Source organism: Lissotriton helveticus, chromosome 1_1 (assembly GCF_964261635.1).
Source record: "Lissotriton helveticus chromosome 1_1, aLisHel1.1, whole genome shotgun sequence".
NCBI classification, from domain to species: Eukaryota; Metazoa; Chordata; class Amphibia; order Caudata; family Salamandridae; genus Lissotriton; species Lissotriton helveticus.
In genome coordinates this window covers 1,083,087,780-1,083,114,412 of record NC_136057.1, presented here as the reverse complement: position 1 = coordinate 1,083,114,412, position 26,633 = coordinate 1,083,087,780, and the positions used below count along the sequence as shown (strand labels likewise).

The 26,633-nt window shown below is 48.5% G+C and overlaps 1 protein-coding gene across 5 annotated transcripts in view; it reads left to right on the top strand.

Annotated features, from left to right (window-relative positions):
- The window catches only part of CFAP54 (cilia and flagella associated protein 54), a 2,603,731-nt gene that overhangs the window by 52,913 nt on the left and 2,524,185 nt on the right, over window positions 1-26,633 (top strand). For all 5 annotated transcript variants that reach the window (XR_013608312.1, XR_013608313.1, XM_078677994.1 and 2 more), the window contains exons 3-4: window positions 245-388; window positions 18,261-18,432. Coding sequence is in view for 3 of the 5 variants with exons in the window: in XM_078677994.1 (XP_078534120.1) it covers window positions 245-388; window positions 18,261-18,432 (316 nt within the window). In the remaining 2 variants the exon portion in view is untranslated. The remainder of the gene's footprint in view (window positions 1-244; window positions 389-18,260; window positions 18,433-26,633) is intronic.

Sequence of the window (26,633 nt, the reverse complement as noted above, 5' to 3'; positions counted from 1 at the left end):
CAATCTTGTGTTGCGCAGAAACTGATTTGCAACAGTTCTTGATATTTACCATTGCTTCTCCTTCTGTTTATTAAGATTCAGGTTAAGCTGAGTTCAGTCTTCCTCCATACGTACTTTTCTGTGCAGCCACTGCTTGTTTACCAAAGTTGTATTTTGCAGCACATTTCTCTGTGTCTCTGCGTTTCATTTCTTGAAGCATTTCGTATTGTTGAGCAGTGTTTAATCACAAAGCCTTTGTCCACAGGAGTACAAGTTGGCCCTTTTGCAGTGCTACAGCCGCTACCTGCAGCAGTTCACGTCGGCAAACATTGAAGCGCTCACAGACGTCAGCCAGTTTAAGTCGACCTTTTTTCCAAATGGACTGGAGGACACAAAAGCTAGACCAACGGTAAGGATCACGTCGTCAGTGACTTGTCAGAATGTAAATGTTTGCAAAAAGGTACAGGTACCATCATAGTGTGAGGGTAATGCAGATGAAATTCCATGAACCGTCTAGTTACGGAATATTGTTTAAAGGGGCATTTGAGAATAGTTAAGCAGCATAAAGGAACTTTGTGAACCTCAGATGTGCATGTTTTGTCATCCTTGGCACAACTGCATATTTTGTCATTGAATTGTTTTATGTTACAGCTTGCAATTATTTTTATTAACAGTTTCCAATTGCTAAGAAATTTTGAGCTGCTATTTTGTGTTGCATATTGTTTCCAGAAAGACATCTCCTTCCTTATCCGGACTAACCCAACCCTTTTCCAACTTGCGACATTACTGAAGACGGGCCTCTTTAAAGAACACTGGACATGAAGAAGTACCAGTACACTCCCACTCTCAGAAGTTAGTTGCCCATTCAATCAGCCATTGACTGGATCTTTGCCTTCGACCCTATGTGGCGCTCTGTTGCCTTTCAGCTATGTTTGCTATACAGAAATCCCATTTACACATACATACCTACATACATACATACATACCTACCTAGAATTGAATGTTCTTTTGAAAACCAGGTTTCATTAACACACGGAGTATATCACACACTTAAACGAATAAATGAAAACATACTATTTGTAGAAAATAGTTTTTAATGCTCAAATGTTCAAATAGTTCATAATATTTTATAAAAGTAAAACTAAAGAAGCAGTACTATGTCAGCTCTAAGAGAAATGCCCAGTCTTGATTAGAGCAATGTGCCGAGTTCTCCTCAACTAAATAAAGCCTAGGTGGTTTTAAGTACATTGATTTCTGCAACACATCCCAAGGTTATCCATAGGCTTCCTCAGAGAAAACTGCACGTGGTTCTTGAACAGCAACAACGAAACAGCATTACAACCTATAAAACTAACCAGACCCAACTTTCACATTGCCTTTGTTTAAATAAACACATTTTATTTCTTAAAATAACACTGAAATTACGAATTAGGATGATTTGCAAATCAAAGTCAGTCTTTGGAATTCAAAACTGAGAAAATAAAACACAAGCAAGCTGTGGCTGTAATTTTCCAAAACAACCACTCGGGGAACTGCAATGCATTTTGTTTGCCATTGAAACAAATAATTCCTCCCAGTGGAATAATTTTAAAAGAGAATAGTGTGAGGAAAAAAATGTCCTCCTTTAATACACAGTTTCACTTGCAGCAAATGTCTTTGTTTCAGACGAGGGAGTAAGACAGAGAGAGAGGAAGCTAGAGGGAGTAAGACAGAGAGAGGGAGCAAGAGGGAGCAAGACAGAGAGAGAGGGAGCTAGAGGGAGTAAAACAGAGAGAGGGAGCTAGAGGGAGCAAGACAGAGAGAGGGAGCTAGAGGGAGTAATAGAGAGAGAGGGAGCTAGAGGGAGTAAGAGAGAGAGCAGGAGCTAGAGGGAGTAAGAGAGAGAGAGCGGGAGCTAGAGGGAGTAAGATAGGGAGAGGGAGCTAGAGGGAGTAAGACAGGGAGCTAGAGGGAGTAAGACAGAAACAGAGGGAGCTAGAGGGAGTAAGACAGAGATAGAGGGAACCAGAGTGAGCTAGAGGGAGTAAGACAGAGAGAGGGAGCTAGAGGGAGCTAGACAGAGAGAGGGAGCTAGAGGGAGTAAGACAGTACCTAGCGCCATACATTTCCGAAAGAGGTGGTCCATGCGGTAAGTCGTGAGGGGGTGACACCATGAGTTACCCGCACCGGGTGACACCAACCCCAGTGACGCCACTGAGACGAGGTTGATGATTTAACTATCAAGATCTTCAGATTAGTTTTTCAAACCACACTCACAATTTCAAGTTGCATCTTCAGTACGATAGCAGAATGTGAAGCTTCAACTAGTCTCTGTGACTCCTCTGCCACAGAATGAAATTCTTCATATGTTGTTGAAGGGAGCCATAGAATAAATACCAACAATCCACAGTAGCAAAGGCTTTTATTCCAAGTACATCCTCTCAAAAAATGTGCCTGTGGAATACCTGACAATTATGGGCATATGTCTGTTCAATAGGGTTCCCAAGACGTCCTTGAGCCACAAAACAGTATCTTGCCTCGATCTGCCTTAAAGATGAATACTTTCATATAACCATGCAGCCAAAGAAATACAGTACAGGTTAGTATCGATTTCTTCCAACGTGACTTTTGACCCTCTTCGACCAACGTTAAAGACCCCTGACATAGTATATAGCACAGTGGCGGCTCCACCATGGGGGCGTTGCCCTACTGCTTTCTCGCAGTGTGAGAAGCAGAAACAAAATGGTAAAACTACCATTTTATGTTTCTGCTTCTCGCACTGCGAGAAAGCAGAAGTGCTTCGTGCCTGGTTGGGGGCCGGCGGGGGGGGGGGGCGGTCCTGCTTGAGGGCAGGGGGGAGTGTCTTACCCACTGTTGTGGGTATTGACTGAGTTGGTCGGCCCCAGGGCCAACCAACTCAGTCATGCGCACTCACCCTTTTTAGGTCGAGCCTATAGCAGTGCGTATGCGCTGCAATAGGAAAACTAGCTCTTGGAGCTCACCACAACTTTTCACACGCTCGTGCGTGTGTTTTTTTTTGGCTGACAGCCTATTGGCCTATGCGTGCGTCTTTCTAAGAAAGACAGCGCACAATTGGGTAAAGGCGGGCGCATGTCCCGCCGTTCCCAACAAATGTAACCACCCATGGCCTATTGCTTGCGGTTACGCGCAGCAGCGGCATCTGTTTCTCATTATGGCCATTCCTGCCACACTTGCTCGCCCCCGCTCCTCTCTCGTGGGCTTGATTTAGAGTGTCACGGCTCAACATTGCCTGGTGATGGACTTATTTTCCAAGGTTAATGTCCCCGAGCCCATGCTGTGTGAGCCTCGGAGCTCAATATTTCCACATTCTTTGATGATGGATTTCCTTTCCAATGTTAATGTCTCCGAGCCGGGATGCTAAAGCACTTATTAAAAAAAATATATATCTTCTGGTTTTCGGTGCTCTGTCATTTTAGTACGTTTGTGCCCCTCTCCTTGTTTTCGAGGTATATGCCTGCCATATATAGTATTTAGTTTATGTACATGACATTCATTTGTTAAGGGGTGTATGGCTGATTTACAGTGTTCTGAATTTCTATCACACAACACTTTGTTGATTAAATCTTAGGGCCTGATTTAGATCTCGTGGACAGGTTACTCCATCACAACTGTGATGGATAACCCATCTGCCGAAATATAAATCCCATAGGACATATTGGGATTTATATTTTGGTGGTGTGGCTGAGTGACCTGCCCACCAAGATCTACATCAGGCACTTAGTCTGCTCTGGCTTATTCCTATTGACAGTCATGTGCTAAAGGAGTGTACTTGGTATTTAATTTGTAGTCCAATGCTAAGGTTAGCTCTGAACTACAGTGGTAAACCTCTCCAGCTATCAGAATTGGAGACCATAACTACTGATTGATTGTCATGGGGTTGGCAGAGGCAGGTTGCATACGGTCACTGGAAATATATTGGCTGGTCTAAGGATTACATTAAAGTGGTCAGCAGTTATTTATTTTACAAGAGTATGCAAAATCCATTTGAATGTGTCTTTAATATTTACCTCGGAAAATAGAGCTTTTGGTGGTAAATGATCATTGTGAAAAAACCTTAACTAGATACCATTTAAAAAATCTTTACTTTCACACTTACTATCTATATTCTTTCTTTCTCCATGTGTGCCTAAGGGTCCTGCTGACTTTTTCTGGGGTTAGCATTTTTCCCTAGTTGCAATTGTAAGTAGAGTGCGATGCTGCATTGGGAAATGCAAGTGCTGATTTGCAATTGCACATCATGGGGGGGTCACTTCTGGGCAGACTGCATCATATGACAAAGAACAGAGGGAATTGAATCTCTCACCAGACTAGCTTTGTAATCCCAGCAAACATACAATCTTTGAGGGAACAAAAGTTATTGCAGATGATGGATCTTCAATGGTCACACAAAGCGATGAATTCCATGGCTGAGTCTTGGATAACAAGAATTCTGAAAGGAAGCGCTTTTGTTTAATTTATATGGTAACATTCCTCTCAACGTGGGCTCTTCCCCTCCCTCACTATCCTCATACTGCAGGCATGGCTTTGGTGTAGGCTGACACGGCCAGGCTTACTGGTGGATTGTCCTGTTTCTCTACATTTTCACTAGGATTGGCGTACCCAGAGACAGATCCACAAGCAGGGTACCAGAGATCAAAATCTAGCAGTGATCTATTTTTATGGCAAACCTAGACATTGCATCTCCCCCGCTTGTCACTTAAATATGCGGGACGTCCGACCTGTTGCTGCTTCAGAGTTTTCACAGTGAGTCTATTAGGCCCTTCCGGTTGTGGCCTTCCAGCAGTTCGTTACTTTCTATCTCAAGTATTGTACATGTTTTTGGGGCAGGGTAAACTCGGCAAGATAGGCCATTAGTCAATTTTTCTGTAGAATGGACTTCCTGCAAACTTGAAGCCTAAAGCGTTTGGTGCCTAGTCCCAATCTACCTAGTAAGCTTTTCGGCATATGAGGTGATGCTCGCCCACATACTGCTTGATAGGTTGTAAGGATTGTGTTAGAAAGACAGCGTGCAATCCACAGAGTGGACTACTACTCTGACAAGTCAGATTTTCTGGCAATTAATTCAACTGATGTACACAAACACCCTCTGTATTATCCCTGTCTTGATAGCACTGTGAAGGCTCCCCAGGTGCAAAATGTTTAACTGGGGCTTCTGGGAAGGTCTGTGCGATTTTCTTTTGGGTCTCTGCTTGCTGAGCTTGACAGGCTGTGTAGGATTATCCTGTTTCCCTTTCTTCTCACCTGGGTGGATGGAGCTTCAGGAAGGCCAACAATGGAGACCTTTGTCAAGCAGCATTCTTCTTTTATGGAAAACAATGGCACTACATCGTCCCTGCTTGCCATCTTCATGCCTAGAGGTCTGTCCTGCCATGGCTTCTTATCTGAGGCATCCAAGGCTCTACAGTCTTACTATATAGGTCTGCTATGTCCATCCTACCACAGGCTCGCCGCAGTAGTCCCTGGGTCCCTTGAGGACAGTTGTGAGATCCCTTGTCTCTGACAGATAAGGACTCTGCAGGGTAGCCCTGAGGATGCCTGGGTAGGATGTCCGGCGCTTAGGGAAGGGGAATACGACAGAACCTGCTGTCACACACCCTTCTCTTATTTTTCTACAATTAGAACCCCTTTCTCCTACTTCCTCACTAAGTGTGGTGGTGGTCTGTTTCCTTTCCCACCCTTGAAGGAGGATTACTCTAGAGCTTTTCTGTGGTGGGAAGGGGTCATAGAGCAAATTGTGAATACTCTCACACTGATGTTTGCGTGGGCATTCACAAACTCAAGAGTCAAACCACGCCCTGTTGTGGTCGCTTACTTCAAACCAGTATAATTGTACACAGTCGTGGTTAAAGGTGCTATAAATGATTTACACCCTAGACGAATATTTGACAGGTGTAAGTGCAGATATTTTCACATGTAAACATATTCCAGACAATAATAACATTGTGAATTGGACCCTGGCGGTTTAACTGGGAAACCTCACATCATAGAGCTTATTGAAAGTCTATCTGACACAGCAATTTTGTTCAGAAAATATTGGGGCTTGTGTTGCACTCCCTGGCTCTCAGTTTACTGTTCTATATCTTTCATTTGCTTTACATAAGAGTCCTTCTTTTTCTATTGTTCATTACCCCCATTGCACCCATGACACTTGCTGTGCCTCCAACTTGTCTCAGGAGGTAAAAAAATGTGGATTGAAAATGTGTGATGCTACAACCCAATTTAAATCTTACGTTGGTATGTTTTACCTTTTGCGATTTTACAAATGTTAAGGGTTATTTTTACTTTTAATGGTCATTCTACCAGAGCATCTTACAATCTCCACCGACAGTCACAAATCTTCAGTCTTTCATTGTGTGCCATTAAAAGCCTTCTTATTTCATACACGGATACTTTGTCACCAATTAAAATACCTGGACATCCCGTGCCATCAGGTATGTAACAGATTCCTAAACTTTTGGATTCCTGCTTTATCGACCTGAATTGTCCTTGTTTAATTACAGTGTCCAACTCCTTTTGGAATCCTTGTGGTTTGTATCTGGTTGGCCAGATCATTCCTGTGTTTCTGTCGCTCTGCTATTGGATGAAGACTTCTGTGTTAGCTGTCTGCCCATAACTGACTGACTGACTGAATGAGCCTGACTTACTGACTGACCACCTGCCTATGATGGTCATAGTATAATTATGGATATGGAAATGTATTATCCGAAAACATGAATTTGTATTCCCAGAAAACATTTGCATACACCCGGATTCACAGAAAAACGCACCTGCATTTTTCCTTGTTAGTTCTCTGAGTACTTATGTGTAAGTGCACACTCCGTGGAAATCAATATTACCTATTTTTGGAGGTTAGGGGGAGGCCGCGGGCGGTTTCCACACAGGTTGAAGCTCTGCTTATATACATCTGCACAATTTATTTGTATATCTTTTTTTAGTGCCTTTATGAATTGTCGAATTAAATCTGCCCTTTGTATTCTATCTTCATGAAGGGAGAACTACAAGCTCCACTTCTTTTACCCGCTGCTGACCTATTCGGGTGGAATATGGTACCCTCCAGGCCTAAAAGAAATATGAATAGTAGAATGGATCATCTGAGAACTTTTACACCCCTGGAGTCAGCAAACAGGTTTGACGTGTTCTCAGGTATGGATGATTGCGACTGAAGTTTACAGTCTCAACAGGGTATGGCTGCCCAAACAAATGCCACTGGCGATGGATTGACTGGTGCGGAATTCCAATCCACCAAACCCCTTGCCAAGTTGGTGGACACTACTGTGGCAACCATAATTGATCCCCCTGCTACATCCCCCGGAGAGCACACATCCCGTCTGTCCATTCTTTCATGGAATTTGGCGGGGCTTCAGGGCAAGTTAGACTCCCCTGAGTGGGGGTCCTTTATTGACGAACAGGACATATGCCTGTTTCAGGAGACATGGGCACGGAAGGATATATGGCACTCAGGGTATGCAACCTTTTCGATCCCAGCCAAATGGGCGGGGAAGGGACGGCCCTCGGGGGGTCTTTGTATCTGGGTGGCTTCCCATCTGGGATGTAAGGCTAGGGCCCTCCAAACTAATTCACTGGATGTTCAGTGCCTGCTGTTGGAATGGCTGAACCATACTCAACTCGCGCTGATAAACGTATACTCCAGACCGACGGGCATAACAAAGCCCTCACCCACTTGGGATGAGCTCTGTCTACTTCTGCCCAGAATACCCCCGGATGCTAGGATTTTGTTGGGGGGAGATTTTAACTGTCAGTATGAGCCGCTAACCCTGACTATGAAGGGAGCTCTTATGGAGGAGGATGACCAGTGGGGAATTCCGCAACTGGTTGGCCCCCCGCCTAAGCCATGGTCTCCTTTAGCAACACAAATTATGGCACTCACTCCCAGCAATTCGCTGAGGGCTTGTAATGGCCGATTTAAGAGTGACGTCCCCTCAAAACCCACCTTTAATAAATCAGGGCAGGAGTCTCATTTGGACTATATCCTCGTTCAGACATCGCACTGGAACAAGGTCTCCGACTTTGTGGTAGTCCAAAGAACTGACTGCGACCATAACGCGCTGATTCTTTCGCTGGTTGCGCCCAATGGTCACTTGGGAGACCAGCAGGTAGAGGCATCTCCAGATTCTAAACTAATTTTAACAAATGATAGGCGTAGAGTGAGGTGGGCTAAGCTTCGGGATAATCCTGCCCACATTTCCGAGCTTTATGCACGGATTCTCCCCTTATTTGAACACGTTGGGGATCTTATTAGTCAATCCTCGCCAGAAAATTTCTTCCTCAAGTTGGGCACCCTCCATACGGAATTGGTGGATACCCTTGTGGAACTTTTAAATCCAATCGCCCGGAAAGGGCCCCGCAGGGGGCAAAGGCCATCCTGGTTCAATTCAGCCTGGTGGAAGGCAAAGGCCGACCTCCTCGCTGCATTGAAGCAACTAAGGGACAAAGAGATAATCAAGATTAGGAGGGCGGAACTAAAACAAGCAATCCACTAAGCGAAGGTGGAATGGGATTACTCTAATTGGGAAAATATGCTGGCCTCTTTACAGACTAGAGATGCTCGTAAATTTTGGCAGATAGTGAGAACAGGGTCTGCCGAGCCGACTCAGGCTGTGGAGGCCAATATAGCGGCTTCGGTTTGGGAGGACCACTTCCGCAGCCTCTATGAAGAGGTTAGCCTTGGCCCGCCCAAGCTTCATGAAGAGCTGATGTCTGAACACCTTCTACCTTCTGGTGGGTCAACCGCGCACTCTGATACTGTGGAGGGCGTTGAGACACTCCAATTTTCATTGGGGGAGGTTTTTAAGGTAATATCTAAATTGCCCTCTGGGAAGGCCCCCGGGTTAGACAAAATCCCGGGAGACTTATTTAAGCACCAACCTAGAGTCTGGGCCCCGTATCTGTTGGAAGTTTTTAACGCAATTCTTGGGGGAATGGCGGTCCCTAATACTTGGCTGGGAGCAGAGATTGTACCTATCTTCAAGAAGGGCTCTCCTCTGCTCCCATCCAACTATAGGCCTATCAGCCTCATTGATGTTTCACCAAATTTTTTCACGAGGCTGATACTTGACCGCCTGCAAGAATGGATGATGGATCATTCAGTTTTAAGCACGTTCCAGGCAGGGTTCAGGAGCAAGGTGTCAACTATGGACCAAATTTTTCGTTTGGTCCTACTGTTTTGGAAGACGGTGCGGGTGGAGGGTGGTACGTTGTATACCGTCTTCGTAGATCTCCGCGCAGCCTTTGATTTGGTTCCGCGGAGTAAACTCTGGACGGTACTCGCCAAACTTGGCATCCCCCCTGCCCTTTTAGACATCATTGTTCGCTTACATACACACAATTATGCACAGGTTAGGTGCGGGAGGTCGGGCAGCCTCTCACAAAGATTTCCCGTTGGCAGAGGGGTAAGGCAGGGTTGTTTTCTCGCACCGACCCTGTTCTGCCTCTTTGTCAACGGGGTAATCGACCACCTAAATAATGTCCCCAACACGATGCACCAATGCACCAAGGCTCGGCGGCAGGAGGGTGCCCGCAATTATGTTTGGGGATTCAGCGTATTCTCGAGGGCTTTGAGGCATTCTGTGGAGACCACGGTCTTGAAATAAATGCCCTGAAAACCAAGTACATGATTTTTAATCCCCCCAAAAAAACACGCCGCGACCCCACCATAGGCCTGAATAGGTTAGAAAGAGTCCTTACGTTTGAGTATCTGGGTGTGACCCTGAATGATAAATTGGAATGGGGCGACCATCAAGTTAAGTCCCTGCTCAGATTGGCCCAAACAGCAGGGGGAATAATTAGGCTAGTTAACTCTAATAAATCATCTGTTAGACCATTAGCCCCCACGTTGGAGATTTATAGACTCCAGGCTAGAGGCACGATTCTCTATGGCAGTGAACTCTGGGGACATGTCTGCAAAAAGAGCTGGTCATAGTTGAAAACAAGTTTCTTAGACAACTCCTAAAGTTACCGGCTAGTACCCCCTTCTGCCACTCAGGTTGGATTTGGGTCTAAAACCATTGGACGAAGTCGTGGGTGTAAAGCCCCTAACCTTTTGGAGCCGAATATGGTCTACCCTTGAGTTAGCCAACTATAGGCAGGAATTGCAGGAAATTCTTGCTCTTCCTACTATAGAGAACATTCCGTGGTTTAAATATCTGAAAACTGAGTTTGCCCGGCTGGGTCTTCCTACCCTGTGGAGTGATCCTGAAGTGGCCTGTCAGGGTTTGTCCCGTAAACATCTGGTGGCAACCTTCCATGCATGCAATCTTGCATCCCACACACAGGGTACACGCCCAGATTCTTTGGTTAACACCTTTCTCGGGGTGAAAGATTCCTATAGGTTTGAGGCAGTCTTTGATGACATTTTTCCGAACCTGGCCAGGAAATTATATTTCCAATGGCGGTATGGTACTCTTCCGCTTAGAGCATTCACCAGCAAATGGAAGCAACACTCCCTGGGAAACTGTCCTGGCTGCAACTGCAGGCTTGAAGATGAATTGCATTTAGTCTTCTTTTGTCCTGCCTACAGTGCGCCTAGAAGGTTTTGGATAATCCCACTATGTAAAAATCTAGGGTTTGTCAAATGCTCTGAGGCCTTCAGAATTGTCAAGACTGACCTTTCAAAAGTAGTTGTTTTTGCATTGGCCAAATTTCTTGAAGCAGCATGGCGCAAGAGACTGCTTTTAATTCTTAGGGTACCTCATCCCTGATTTAGATCATGTACTATTGAGTGTTCAATCTTTTTGTACTAGGACATTTTTTTCACAACAAATTTTATTGGTAGGAATAAGCAAGCAATTTGCGTGGCTCCCCACAATCAGGAGAACACCACCAAGCATCAATTCTCCATTTTAGTACAGAACCAAGTGGCCAGCTAAGCAATCCAGAAAAGACAGATATATAGGAACATTATCATGCCTTCCCCCACCTTTTCAAACCCAAACTACCCATTCCTCCCAACTCCCTCCCAACATCCCACCCCACCCCTTAGCACGTGTGTATTAATCGCCGCTGTGTCACATCATGGAATAAGATTTGTAGCACAATGCAAGAACTAGCCAACAACACAAGTCTAGAGGTCTTCTTCCAGTGCCGCTGGAGGGTCAAGAGTCAACCCCCTATACTCGGCCCACTTCTTCCATATCTTGAAATGTTTGCGGGGGCAACCGCGTGCTTCAAAGATCGGCCGTTCCAGGCCCATGCAAAAGTCCAGTTCGGCCCTCCATGCACCCAGGGGGGGGGGCCTCACATCCTTCCAGGCTCGGGCCAAGTCCCTTTTGGCCACTACCAGACCCAGAAGCAGCAAGTGCCGTTTATATACATTACCACCAACTCCCTCTAAAACGTGGAGCAGGCCTAGGCGATGGGTGCGAGGAAGAGTCCAACCCAATACCTCCGACAGGCAGTCCCACACACCGCTCCAGAAGCCCACCAACCTCGGGCATGACCATAATGTATGAAGCAAACTGCCCACGGCATCTCCATAGCGCAAACACTCCGGGGACTCAATCAGGCCAGCCTTCCACAATCGTTCACGGGTGAAGTAGGCCCTATGGAGAATTTTGAACTGAATGAGCCTAAGCCGCATAGCAATGGCTGCTCCCCTAGGGGACTCCAGAGCCTCCCTCCAGTCATCTTCATCGAGGGGGCCAACATCAGCTTCCCAAGTCGCCTTTAACGGAAGAAGGGTGGAGGAGCAATGAGTGACCAAAGTCTGATAGATGCGAGAGACCTTTTTCTCTCCCAGATCCCCCATAAAGACCTTCGCCTCGATGGGACTAAAGTCGGGGAGGGAATCCAAGTTGGCGATGCTGGGCCACAATGCATGGCGCAGTTGTAAATACCGAAAGAATTGGGATTGGGGCATATCGAACTCAGCTCTAAGTGCCTGAAAGGACTTGAGCGTCGTACCGGACATCACATTCCCCAGTCGCGAAATCCCTATCGCATCCCAGCCATCGAATCCCGTCAACGCCGACAACTCAGGCAATAGCCCGTTACGCCATAGCGGCGTCTCCGCGGTCAGGCGACCCCACCAGCCCACACGGCGCAAGGCCTGTCTCCATATGGCAAAAACAAGGCATGTCACTCTCGGCAGATCCCGCCGCAAGCGGGCCGAGTAAAGCACTGTGTGGAGTGGGTTGTCGCCCATCAAGGAGCGTTCCAGGGCATAAGCCGGATCCCCCCTGTCGCTGTACCACCAGTCGTTCAGGATAAGCAGATGTGCGGCCTGGTAATAGGACAACAGGTCCGAGGTGGCCAGGCCACCACAATAGGTGGACAAGAAGCACGTACGAAGTGCCACTCTGGCCGTCCCCCCAGCCCACAGAAAACGGCCTAAGATCGAATTAACCTGTCGGAACCACTGGGGTGTAATCGGATACGGATGGTTCTGCAACTGGTACAGGAGACGTGGAAGCGCCACCATCTTAAAAATGGCGGACCTGCTAAATATCGAGAGGGGCATCCGAGACCAAGTTTTGACATCCGACTGTACTCGATCCCAAACTGGGACGACATTACGCTCCCAAGCAACGTCGGCCGATCTCGACAGGAATACTCCCAAATATTGCAGGCCGTGTGTAACCACTTGTAGTTCCAGCGCCCAAGGATCCGCCACATCACTTCCATCCAGCACCCAGAGGATAGATTTACGCAGGTTCAGAAAGAGACCTGAGACCTCTCCAAATATTCGCATAATTTCTAGTACGCGTGGTCCCGAACGCTGCAGATCAGTAAGAAAGAAAAGGACATCGTCCGCGTACAGCGCAATTCTATCAGTCAAGCTGTCATTCCATACAAACCCCCGCATTTGCGCATCTATGCGCACCCAGGCAGCTAGTGGCTCCATAAGCAAAGCAAAGAGATAGGGGGAGAGTGGGCATCCCTGTCGAGTCCCTCGACCAATCGGAAAAGTCTCCGACACTGCCCCTGCAACCCGCACCGAGGCCGTAATATCAGTGTATAGTAGCCGGATATAGGACAGGAAAACAGGGCCTAGATTGAGTCGGGGCAACAGCGCAAAGAGGTAGGTCCAGCTGACAGAGTCAAAGGCCTTATTAATGTCCGCGAGCAACAAAGCCGCTCGCTCTCCCGTAGCTCCCACCGCGTCAATCGCCGCCTGTGCGCGTCTGATGTTATGTCGCGTCGCTCTATGGGGCATAAACCCGGCCTGATCCGGATGAACAAGATCTGTGATATGTGGGGACAAGCGATTCGCCAGAGCTTTGGCCAGAACTTTAGCCTCAAGATTGAGTAAAGAGATGGGACGATACGAGTCATGCCTCTCCGGGGGTCGACCCGGCTTCTGGAAGACCACAATTTCGGCGTGCCTCCAGTCCTGGGGCAGAGAGCCCCGTTCACGCGCAGCCTCAAGCGCGCGGTGATAATGGGGCCCCAGCTGTACATGAAACATTTTAAAGAACTCACTCGGGTAGCCACTCGGACCAGGGGCCTTCCCAGTATTTAGCTGTCCCAGGGCATCGCCTAGTTCCTCAGCCGTAAGGGGTACATCTAACGCCAGCCTAGCTTCCTCAGACACTGCCTTGGGGGGCAGGTCCTCAATAAATTTAATCACCTCGTCAGCGGACAGGCGGTCGCAAGGGGCGTATTGGGTAGCAAAGTAAGCGGCAAAACTCGCCGCCAGTTCGATTGGATCAGTAATGACCTCACCGTCGGCAGACGTGAGTCCCGGCAGCGCAAGCGGCTGGAGATGGCGTTGGCAGAGTCTATGAAGCATTGTACATGATTTGTCCCCCCACTGGTATATTCTACTACGCGTAGCCAGCCACGCCTGTCTAGCCTCATCTAGAAGGACGGATGCATAGGCCTGTTGAGCCTGAAGAAGGAGTCGCAACTCGGCCTCCCCCCCACCCACTCGGTGCTGCTCTTCTAAAGTTGCCACCTGCGCGGCCGCGTCCGTAATCAGTTCCCTCCGCTTCCGACGCGCCGCGGCACACCACGCAATGTCCACTCCCCGGATAGTGGGCTTCATGGCTTCCCACACCACCCCGGCATCCACGTCCCCTACAAGATTCTCTCGCCAATAGAGATCCAGCGCTTCCCGTAAGTGTGTCACGTAGGCCGGCTGCTGTAGATGCCACGAGGACATCCTCCACCGAAACGGTTGGCGCTGTCGGCGGAGTTCCACCCTAACCGACACTGGGGAGTGGTCGGACAGACCCCTAGGCAAAATGACAGCACTCTTCACTCTACACAGACAGCCACTAGGCACAAACATACAGTCCAATCTCGAGTAGGAGCCATGCACAGCGGAGACATACGTATATTCACGCGCGGTAGGATGCATGTGCCTCCAGGCATCCGACCAACCCAGTCCCTCAGTCAAAGCATGCAGTCTGGTGCGGACAGGGGGGGGGGCAGCAACATTCACATCTCGGCGCCGCTGGCGGTCCATATTCGCATTCAGTACGTCGTTCCAGTCACCACCAATCATCGCCAAGGAATCAGGAATGTCCTCCCACACCGCGAAAAGTTTCTCAGCCAGGGCCCATTGCAGGGGAGGGGGGGCATAGACACTCCCAAAAACCACAGATTCAGCGCCCACCATGCCCTTGACAAAGATAAATCGACCCAGCGGGTCAACCCACTGTTTCTCATGGACGTATGCCACCCGGCGATGAATCAGAATGGCCACCCCCCTAGATCCCCGGGAAAAACCAGCATGGAACACCTGGTGGTAGCCAAACCTCTGCAGGCCCAGCACTTTGGAGCCCATCATGTGGGTTTCTTGGAGCAATAAGATGTCAGCACTTTCATTCTTCCCCCATCGCAACACTGCCCCCCGCTTAATTTTGTCAAGCATCCCCCTGACATTCCAAGTGATCACCCGCAGAGATGCCCCAGGAAGGCCATGCGTCTCTTCAGCCATAGTCTAGTGGGACCCATCCAATAGAGTGTCCTTGCCATTGCCTCCCATCATGCACAGGAAATAACACCACAGCAAAACACACGTGTAGACCCACCCCCCCACCCCAAAACACCCAAAAAACACGACGAGCTACTCCCGTCCCACCCTGAACCCCAGAACTAACCATCAAATGAATGTCATCATAGTCACTATCAAAGTACAGTCCCAACTCAGTGGCCCCGTCTCCAGCCACCCGCACCCTTCCACCCCCCACCCTATACCTCAAAAAACCATGAAGTACCTGTCGCGGCATGGGCGACTCCGGGTCCAGAACAGGGAGCCCTGAGCCGGCCATGCCAATGGATCCCAACACCCCCAGAACTAGTAATCACAACCCTCCCCCCCCTCAAACTCCCACATTCGCAGGAGAACAGTAGCCCCTTATATGTAACCCCCGAACCCCCCACTCACAATCCCCTTTCACGTTCAGTGATCAGCCGCAAAGCAATCTCAAGGCAGTACTGACGCCACCAGTCTATCGAACCTCAAGTGCTCGTACTCCTGTGGCCAAAACCTGCAGTCACCACCGTTCAGAGGAGCGCAACACCATCAGGTCGTGCCATTATCCACCTCAGAATGGTCGGAATCTGCTGTCCCACCACTGGCCCGGACACTGCTGAGGGAGGCCGAGCGCTTACGTGACCTGGATCGTCGATGTCTCTTGGGTCTGGTCCTCTCCTGTGAGACCTCCCTCGAGGGCCCCGGATTCAGCCCCGGCTGGGGGTTCGGCCGGACCCTAACTGTCTCGTCGGTCCACTTGAAGAGGTCCTCTGGAGTATCGAAGAACAGAGTACGAGATTGAAAAATCACCTTCAGGCGCGCTGGGTACAACAGAGAGTACTGAAGTTTAAGGCCACGCAATTTCGCCTTGGCGTGCACGAAGGATTGGCGCTGCTGCTGTACCAGTTTCGTGTAATCAGGGAAGATCATTATTTTACGATTCTCATATAGGAGAGAGTCCCTGGATCTCGCCTCCCGTAGAATGACATCTCGATCATGGTAGTTCAGCAGCCGAGCAATCACTGCCCTAGGACGTTCACCCTCTGGCGGCATCTGCGATAGGGCGCGGTGCGCGCGTTCAATAACAAAGCAGTTAGATAAAGCTTCTGGGGGCAGCCAGGACTCCAGCCACTGCTTGAGAAATTGTTCCATGTTGCCCTTCTCACATCGTTCTGGAAAGCCAACGAAGCGAAGGTTATTGCGGCGCGCGCGCCCTTCAGCGTCTTCCACCCGAAGCGCCAGGCCCCGCTGCGCCGCCTCCACCGCCGCCATTTTCTTCTTAAGCGTGTCGACATCATCCTCCACAACCGACACCCTGGATTCAGTTTCTGTGATCCTCGCCACAGCATTCCGCAAGTCCTGTCGCAAGAGGGTGACATCGGCGCCCACCGCTCCGATCTTGGCATCGAGCGCATCCCTCGACTGGGTAATGGCCGCCATTAGTGCCGCGTTGTCGGGTCCACCGCCCTGCTGCTGTCCACCTCCCGAAGGACCAGGGCCCCCACTCGGCCCGGTGAACTTGTCGATTGTCACCTGCTTGGCGGGACCGCCACCCCCTCTGGTCATGGCTGCAAGTCTCTTGTGTAGTATCAACCACGTATGTGGGAATGGCCGTCAGGGACCCCCAGCCCCTTCACCAAGTATAGCAGGGGAGGGAGGCCACACGATGGCAGTAGGGCACTCAGCGGGGCCCAGTGGACTGTCTCTGTGATGAAGCCCCTTGGCCCAGCAAAGTCTAGATAGGCCCCGAGGCCCGCACTCCACCCGCCGACAATCAGGGACCCCCAAGCCCCCTAGGCCGCCAGGCGACCTCTCCAAACTGCCCCAGGGCCCCTACAGCGTCCGCCCGAACTCCAACAGGGCCCGGGGACCAGGGGGATGGGGTACTCACGGATCAACTTTGGGCTCCTGGCAAGCCAAGACGTCTCGATCTGTCCGCCGCCGTTCAGCCACTGCCAGAGCCCCAGGGCAGGGGAGCTCCGAGCACCACCAGGCTCCAAGTAGTGAAGGTGTAGGTCCAATCGATGGGGGAGCGCAGCCCTCCAAGCCCCGGCCGCAGTCCGATCACTCGGCTCCCCAGCGGAGCAGGCAGCGCAGCGGCGCCAGGACACACTCCCCTCTCGCAGGGTCCCAGGAGGAGAAAATCGCCTGTCTCACAGCCAATGTCCAATGTCAGGTGGCGGGCCAGCCGACCCACCCACAGGCCGCCCAGCCGGTGTCCGCCAAAATCGAGGTCCCGGCGCCCCACCGGAATGCCAGGCCTCACTGCGCCATGCACAGGCGCGGGCACTCACAAATCGCCGCAGGGCCCCCAGGCCGTCTACCCACGGCGTTCCAGGCCGTCCGCCGTGTAGGGGCAGCAGGGAGGATCTCCGCCAGGCCAAGCGACGAGGCCCCGTCCGACCCCGGAGGCCGCAGCAGCCCACAGCGAGCCCCGGGCGGGAGTCGCGAAATCCGAGGCCCCGGTCCGGCCGGCTCCACAAGGCCACAGCACACAGCAGGACGAGCCCACGCCCTCAGGATCTCCAAGTGCCCCGCCGGGCTCTCGGGGGGGCCGCGCCCGATGTGCGGGGTCCCGGTGGGCCAAGTCCGCGTCAGGCAAGCGGCTGGGCGGCCACGCCACACCGGTAGCACTAGCCTCGGGTGCGCCAAAATGGAGTCCCCCGGTTTCCAGCGGAGCGCCGGGCCACACACTCCTCGTCTCCTCCCGGCCGCGATCCGGCACCCGAGGCTCCGCTGACCCCGCCGGGAGAAACCAGGCAACAGCAGCAGCAATCGCCTCACTTTGGGCGAGAGTAAGAGGTCCGGGGGTCAGGATAAACTGTCGGATAAGTAGCGGGCAAGCGGGAGCTCTAGATAGCTGCGACCGCCATTGCCGCGCGCCAAGCCACGCCCCCCGTACTAGGACATTTTAACCAAAATTTAATTTATATGTAAAATTGTTCCCGTTCTTTTACGCTATAGATTGTCCAAATAATCAATTAGTACTGATTTATCTAATTGCTTTTATAGTACAGGTTGTTATGTATTGGGACATTATTTTGTTTTATTTGTATGCTATTACGCTACTGATGTAACATTGACGTCTGATCGTTGTCTGTGTAATTTTATGCTCATCTTTTATGGCAACTACCGAAATAAAGATTAATGAAATGAAATGAAGGGAGAACAAAGGTCTGCTGACTTCATTCTGCCAACATACCCGATCTATGATCTAATTGTAATGTAAAACCATGAGTGTGCCTTCTATGTTTAGGGGAAGCAGATCTTGAGATCATGTTTTACATTCATTGCATAACCCCATCTACTTTTTATGTTTTAGTTCCTCGCATTACAAGGAAGAAGTGTTTGCATATATGAGATCGTGAAGGCCAATGATCCAAATCTTCTCAATCAAGACTCTATACAGAAGTGCTTGAGCGTGCTGTCATTTTTGCGGCTAAACATGCAAGTGGTTCTACCATTTGAACATCTCTGCTGGCTTATTTACAATGGTAGGAATGATGATGTATTTGGTTTCCCATTGTTGTTTTCTTGCTTTATCTAAATAGGTAATTTGATTTGTTTGGGATTGAAAAATAACCATACATACATTTTCATGTCTGAAAGGTTTGTATTATAGTCATTTCAATCGTAAAAGGAACTTATTTGGTACATGAATATCAGTCCTTCTTCTGTGGCAACTTAGACACTGAGAATTTAGCGTGACATAATGTGAAGGAGTTTGGCTCACCACAAATGAGCTTTTTTTAGTCATATATGTGTATTCACTTCAAATCCTTTGAAGAAACAATGCCACCAACAAACTCCAATGCCTATTACCCTTGCCCTCCAATCACTACTTGTTGTAGGCTGGCCAGTATTTGGTGCACTCTTATTTAAATGATTCACTTTATACTAAGCCAGCCTCCCACATTAATGGTAGCGGTGGGATCCAATGGTAGATTGTGGAAGTGAAGAACCTGCAAGCGGAAGGAATGCCACTCAGGATTAACCAGGAGGCACGAAGACACAATGCCCACCGATGTCGGGAGGTTCAGAAGAGTCAACGGTACCCTTTTTGCTGCGGCTGTGAGGACCAGGCTTTGCTGAGGAAGACCAGGAGCTGTGCATAAGCTGTCCCACGTAGGATGTCAGTGACTAGGTGATTGGTGTCTGGCGGAAGCACCAACAAGCCTTGGTAGCTTCAACTGGCGTCGAGAATGAAGAAGGAGCAACGTTGTGACCAGCAAGGTCCAAGGGACTCACCAACATCAGGAGAGTCAGAACAGGCCTGAGCAAGCAGAGGAGCCCACTGAAGCAGTAAAAGACACTCTGGAGGACCCACGCGCCAAAGGCACAGGAGTCGCAAGAGGACTTTGACCAGCTGACCAAGACAAAGCCCCACGGTGCAGAGTATACAGTGAGGATGCTGAGCTTAGAGGGAGGAGATCCTGAAAGCTGGAGCTTTTTGTAGTCTGAATTCTCAGGAGTGCAGACTCAACAAGCCTTGGCAATGGCAAATCTATGCGGTACACAGGGGTTCGGTCCCTGCGATTCAGACAAGGGATACTGGCCTCAGAATTGCAGAGAGGACAGGTCAGGCCTTGAGGGAGTTGCAGAACCACCACTTGTGTTGGTGAGCCTCGGGAAGTCCGTAGGACGACTGGAGCAGCAGACTGGTCAGGTTCATTGCGGTTCCTGCAGAAGCAGGGGAGTGACTCCTTCACTCCAAGGGAGATTACTTCAGGTGTCCTTGATGACTACTCGGACCGCCATTTTGGATTGGGCCGGGGCACTCTCGCGCATTCTCGCGAGATTTCGGCCTGCAGAGCCTATTTCAGGCGGCGAGTAACGGTAGGCCAGCCTGGACAAGGTGACCACATCGACCTCGCTAGCGCTAGTCGCGCTTCTCTGCCTGTCCACTGGAGCAGATTTTAAATTTCCTGTTTTGTATTTAATTTTGCATTTGTTCATTTTTACCTTGGTTTTAAATTGCTGCGCCCTCCCTGGCCTCATTCTTGCACCATAAAACTCCCCCTGGGACCATCACCACCGCCTTAGGCGGGTCAGGGATCACGGGGCACCGGGGACTACTCGGACCGCCATTTTGGATTGGGCCGGGGCACTCTCGCGCATTCTCGCGAGATTTCGGCCTGCAGAGACTATTTCAGCCTTCCCTTGGACGCGCAGCGGGAGCGCCTTCACAGCGCCAGAGTCCTGCCCGTCTGCGCTCGTCCGCGCTAGGACGGGCTTCGGGCTCTGGACACTCTCCTTCTCTGTGAGCAAATCTATGTATTCAGCATGATTTTTACTTACTCATATGAAGAGTTGCTTGCGCTACGTGGCGCTCCTAATAATAACTGCTCTATCTACCCTGTTCTTCCTCACAAGTTCAGCTGCACCCGGTGCGGCTTCTCCTTACGAACTCCCACTAAATGCAGAACTCTTCAACACCAAGGTAGACGAAAGAGGCTAGTATACTCTAGGACAGCTGCCACTCGCCCCCCTTTAAGATTCTGGAGTATCAATTGCAGATCCTTGCCACAACACCGATATAACATCCATGATTTTCTCGTGGAAAACCAACCTGATGCTATATTCCTGACTGAGACGTGGCTTCAGGATTGCTCGGGTCCGGATATTGCAGATGCAATTCCTTTCAATTATGCCATTCTTCGTCAGGATAGGGTCTCTGGCAGGGGTGGTGGAATTGCAATTGTCTATAGGAATGCTTACACTTGTAAACTGGTAGATGCCACTCAAAAAGATTGTGAATCGGCCTTATTTAAATTGACCATCACCCCCCAATTTACGCTGTCAGGACTATTGGTATATCGTCCCCCTGGGACAGCGAGCTCATGGATAACATCATTACCAGATTTCTTAGCTCCAGTACTACTCAAAGCATCGAATTTCACGATCCTAGGGGACCTAAATATACATTTGGAAGACCACGAGTGTCCTTATAGAAATCAGTTTTTTTCCATCCTGGAAGCTTTTAATCTTCATCTTTTAAACACAGGCCCCACACATTGCGCCGGCCATCTATTAGACCCGATTCTGTCCAATCTTCTCTTAGACTGTTCTCGAGAAGCCCTACAAATTGCCTGGTCTGACCATTTAGCCGTCCCTTTCTCCTTAGATATGGCTGAAACAGCAAAAACACCTGAGGTGGGAACTGCTAGACTAGCTCTGAATTGGGGTAAGATCGACATGTTAGAACTCAATAACCTGCTGATCAAAACACTTCCGTGCACTGAACTACCAGTCGCTGCACTCAATTGCGCCACTGAACTCTGGCTAACTAACGCTGTTAATTCGTCGCTACCGATGACATCGAAGTCCGCTTCCTTACATCATCCCCCGGCTCCGTGGTACTCTGAACAACTTAAATGTCTCCGCTCACAATGTAAGACATTGGAGCGTAAATGGAGACAAGGTTATTCCCCTTCACGTAAAATGATCTATAAAGAAGCCTTGAAAAAGTACCACAATAGCTGCAAAACTGCTAAAGCAGACTATACTAAAAAAACTGTGACTGATGCACGAAATTGCCCTAAGGTGCTTTTCTCCGTTGTTAAAAAACTGACCGGTGCCAACTCCACTCCACCCCCTCCGGCACTGGATGCCGCTCAGTGTCAATCCTTGGCAGATTATTTTACAAAGAAAGTTGATCTCATCTATGACCATTTCACCTCACTCCCAGAGACTACCTCTATTGCCCCTAATATGGTCCGAGAACCGGTACATACCGCCATTGATGCAGTAATCACTACTTGGCAGCCTTTAGATGCCATTTCCTTTGTCTCCTGTTTAAATAGTGTGCGATCGGGCTCCCCACGGGATGCTCTTCCAGCCAAAATACTAAAACAATTAGATCCCCTCACACACCCCATTATCATTAGATTACTAAACGCTTCTTTGAGCGAGGCCCATGTCCCCCAACCTTGGAAACACGCCATGGTTGTGCCTTTATTGAAAAAATTGGGTGCAGATTCCTCCAACTCTGCTAATTTCCGCCCTATATCATTGTTGCCTATCTTCTCGAAGATATTGGAGAGACATATCAATTCCCAGCTTTCCAAACTGGTCGAAACCATTGCCTTTCTCCATCCTTCGCAGTCGGGCTTTCGGCCACGACACTCAACTGAGACAGCCCTCCTGGGGGTAACAGAGAGTCTTAGGCACGGTGTCGATCAGGGTAACACCATGGCGCTCATCCTGTTGGATTTGAGCGCAGCCTTCGACTCCGTGTCACATTCCATCCTTATTGACTCTCTGAAATCCCTAGGTGTGGCAGGCCAGGCTCTGGCCTGGGTAGTGTCGTTTCTTAGCGACCGAACTTTTCAAGTGTTTTCCCCGAAAGCAGCTTCCACCATTTGTCCATCTACTCGAGGCGTTCCCCAAGGTTCAATCCTTAGCCCTTTATTATTTAATATTTATGTTAAACCCTTGGCGGCCATAGTTGAACAGGCTGGGCTAACCCTGTTCTCCTATGCAGATGACACCCAGATTGTCTTCTCCCTATCAGGGAGAGACGAGAACAACACCTCCGCACTCAAGTCTGGCCTCATTCTTGTGGCCGACTGGATGCGGAGAAATTGTCTCAAACTGAATGGGGAGAAGACCGAGGTGGTCATTCTGGGTCGGAACAAACATCTTTGGGGCCCCCATCATTGGCCCACTGAACTGGGCAATGCGCCTACGCCATCCACTGCAGTTCGTAACCTGGGCGTCATCATTGACGACAGGCTAACTATGAAGCAACAGGCTACTAAGGTTGCAGCCATCTGCTTCTCAACGCTGCGATGGCTTCACAAGATTTTGTGGATGCTCCCCCTCTCCTCTCGCAGAACCGTAGTCCAGGCACTTGTAACATCACGCCTGGACTATGGCAATATTCTCTACCTGGGCGCAGATAAAGCCACCATACATGTGCTTCAGGTTGTACAGAATGCGGCTGCGCGCCTGTTAAAGAACGTCCCTAGACGCACTTCAGCTGCTGCCGCGTTGCGTGACCTCCATTGGCTGAGCGTTCCCGATCGTGTGAAATTCAAGGCACTTTGTTATATGTTCAAGGCCATGCAGGGTAGCGCTCCAACTTATATCCAAGGGTTGGTAACACCTTACATACCCTAAGGTCATCGGACACTGGCAATTTCACAGTGTCAAGATTTAAGTTGGCAAGAATGGGAGGTCGCTCCTTTTCTGTTTTGGGCCCGAAGTATTGGAATTCCCTCCCACTAGCACTAAAGTCAGAGACCAACCTACTCCGTAGGGCTTTGAAGACTCTTCTGTTCATCAAGCGCAGTTAATAGTTGGTCGTGGCCTCAAGTCAGGTGTTGCTTTGTCCTTTCTCCTACAGTCTGTCCCTGGCGCCGGGAAACCCGCTGTGGGTAACTGTGCGCGGTAAAAGCTTAAATAAATAAATAAATAAAAAATGCCCTCAGGTCCATAGAAGAACCTGGAAGAAGCACAGACACAGACGATAAAGATTGCTTGCAGAACAGTGAGACCAGGAGCAGCAGGAGTCTTCCATGGTGCAGTTTCGGTTCCAAGCGAATTCCAGGTGTCCAGACAGTCTGAGAGTGATGTGGTTTCAGTATTGTGCTTTGTCCCACGGTTAATCTATGGACCCTCCCACAGATCAGCCCTTAAGTGCCCTAAGGAAAGGGTTGGAACAACTCAGGGGTCCCCCCCAGAGGAAGAGCTGGACAGAGGGGAGGATACTCCCATGTCCTTTGTTCAATTTCAGACCAGAGCGAGAGCCAAGGGCTCCCTGAACTGGCTCAAACTGGAGTATGCAATGAGGAAACCTATTCTTCTACCTTCCCCAGCTCAAACTTAAGTCATCAGCAGGAGGGCAGATTTGTGTCTGTGATCAACAGCAGCACTAGTTTGTTGTCAGACCCTGAAAGGCTGTTACTGGGAGGACAGTGGGTACCTCAAGCTAGCCCTCTAGCACATGGGATCATACTTTCAACACTGGAATCAGTGTTGGATTATGATTCCAACATGTTTGGTACCAACGGTGCAGCCAGTTATAGTTAGACATTACGTAATTACTGATTTCCACTATATGTATTAAAATAGCCATCTGCACTTACATAGCCCGGGGTTTGTAAGGGTGTCCTGTTCATGCAGGGGCACCCTCCTACTTATAACCAAGCACCATGCCATCAGGACTGATCAGCGTGCCATAGGGGTGACTTCTAAGTTTTAAGTTCAGTGACCCCAGATATAAGTAAACGTATGTCTGTCGTGAGAGATGCAAGCACCAACTCAAACAGGCTGCAATGGCAGTCATGTAGTCACAGTTTAAGTGGACTCCCATGGGTGGCACACTACATGCTGCAGCCCATGGGGACCCCTGGTGTACCTCTGCCCTGGGTGGCTTAGCACCAAATACTAGGGTCTTACAAGAGTACACCAGTAGCCAATTGTGGATGTACGGAAGTACTTTCTATGGTCAATGTAGGGAGAAAACACAATGACTGGGTTCCTGATCAGCAGGATCCCAGGCAGACTACGTCAAAAACATACTGACACCAAGCAAAAAGTGGGGGTAACCATGAAAGCAGATCCTACACTCCTCGACCTACAATCTAAAATATTGACATCTGAAGACTGCCTGATCCTGTTATCCTCTTCTCTCTGGAATGATTGATAACCACTAGATAATAGTCTTGCTTGCAACCTTCTTGGGTTAGGTGCTCTGCAGGACACGGTCATTGTATACTATCTCCATGTTGGTGCCGTTTTTAGATGACGTTATGATAATTATACAGCTAAGTTCCTCATGCCTTCTGAGGCATTAGATTTGCTTGGGAGGGTATCGTTTGCATGCACCTGTGCACCTTTCCAGTGGTTGCTGACATCAGTCTGTTCTTGAGAATCATGCTGAGCCACAACTTGTCAACATTTCCTAGATCCATTGCTACATTATCATTTTCCATTCGCTCTTTGTTGCTTCACATCTATGCTTGGACCAATTAGGATGAAGGTTTGTTCCTTCCTGCTTGATGTTTCCTTCGTTTTCTTGTGTTGTTCCTGACTGACCCAGTAACCTACAACCTTTTCTACTTAATGCATATCCTCAACTAGTTCCAGGGCTTTCTCTGTGCCCTATCATGTTCCTTTAGTGTAAGTCTCCATCTATAGGCACCTCTACAATGAAGCTTCCAGTTCTCCATTTTTCTTTTTTTGCTACAATGTATGGGCACATTTCACTTTGATAAGAGCTTTCACCATCATCTTATTGTATCATCTGCTACCCCTAAACCATTGTAACAAGCACCAACCTGGCCATTTTCAAACCTTTTGCGAAACCTTTGCTTTAGCATGTTGCGAGAGAGATTTCTTTCATAAACAATCTATATCTTTGAAATCTGAAAGTGTATCCTTAACCTAGCAGATTTGTCTTTGTGCCATGCTTTTGCCCTTTCCCTACATCACCAGGACTCTATTTCATTACTGCTTTTCTGCCTTGATTCTTCAACTGTAATTGTGTTTTGTTCTTATTTAAGGGTTTTTATGACTTGCATGCAGCCCTCAAGGAATTTTAAGCATCCTAGTTTACTGTTACACATTAACACGCCTGATATTAAATAAAACATCAATAAATGTACAGTTTTACACATTAATATGCATGGCAGCGAACACAACCATTAAAAAGCCATCTTTGTGTACTACCAATACACCATAACATGAGGTATACTGTAAAAATATTAAGTGAATTGTAAAGAAAATGTTATTAAGAGTATTTAAGGTTACCCTGGGTGCTGATTATTAACAAAAAATATTAAGACACATTCAGCTTCAAATATACTAAAATGCCTTGGTTAAAGTGTTAATGCAAAGTCAGATAACCTTACACATCTTGAAACAGTGATGTTAAGGTGCCAGCATAGTACTATGAAATTGCAAGTGGGCAACTTGAAAGCAATAAAAAAATCCACATAAACAAATTCAACAACAATCCACCCTCGGTCTGTGTTGTGATATGAAATACTGTTATTTTATATATTATTAATGGTGAATTCATGTATTTCTGTGATTACATGGCTGTTATGTAGCGTTACACTCAGTTTATCCATTTCTTAAATATGCGTGAATAAATTGGGAAGGAAAGAATGATAATATTTTTACCATCTTGGTTTGCTTGTCGTCCATAGTAACCATGCATGGCATAAAATTATGTGCATCTTGGATAGATGTACTGGTGAGCATTAGGATGGTGGGCTCTGGTGTGTTGGGAAAAGCATACATATCATGGCCTTTTTAGGTCGAGCATTCGAGACCTCTTGTATATACTTTGGTATATACTTTATATACTTGTATGAGTATGTACTTTGCGGGCTCTGGCGATCAGCCCTAGGTAGGACTTGTCTGCTTACGCTTAAGGGCTTTTTTCCTGTTCAACTGCCTCTATTTAACTGTCTGAATGGAAAACGACCAGCAGAGGTCAGTAAAATCCCAGAATTGCTTTCTGCTTAGGGCCTTTATTTTTCTTTTTTTTCTGGCAGCTGCCTCTATTTAACTTTCTTGATAGAAAACGAGCAGCAGAGGTCAGTAAAATACTAGAATCACTTTAGCATTCTCTAGATTCAAGTCCATAGAAATTGTCTTCCATGAGCACCCGTAGACAATATTTTTTTCAAATCTTGTATTTTCAGTGATATGACCACCAAAGGCCCTTATTTTATATTAAAAA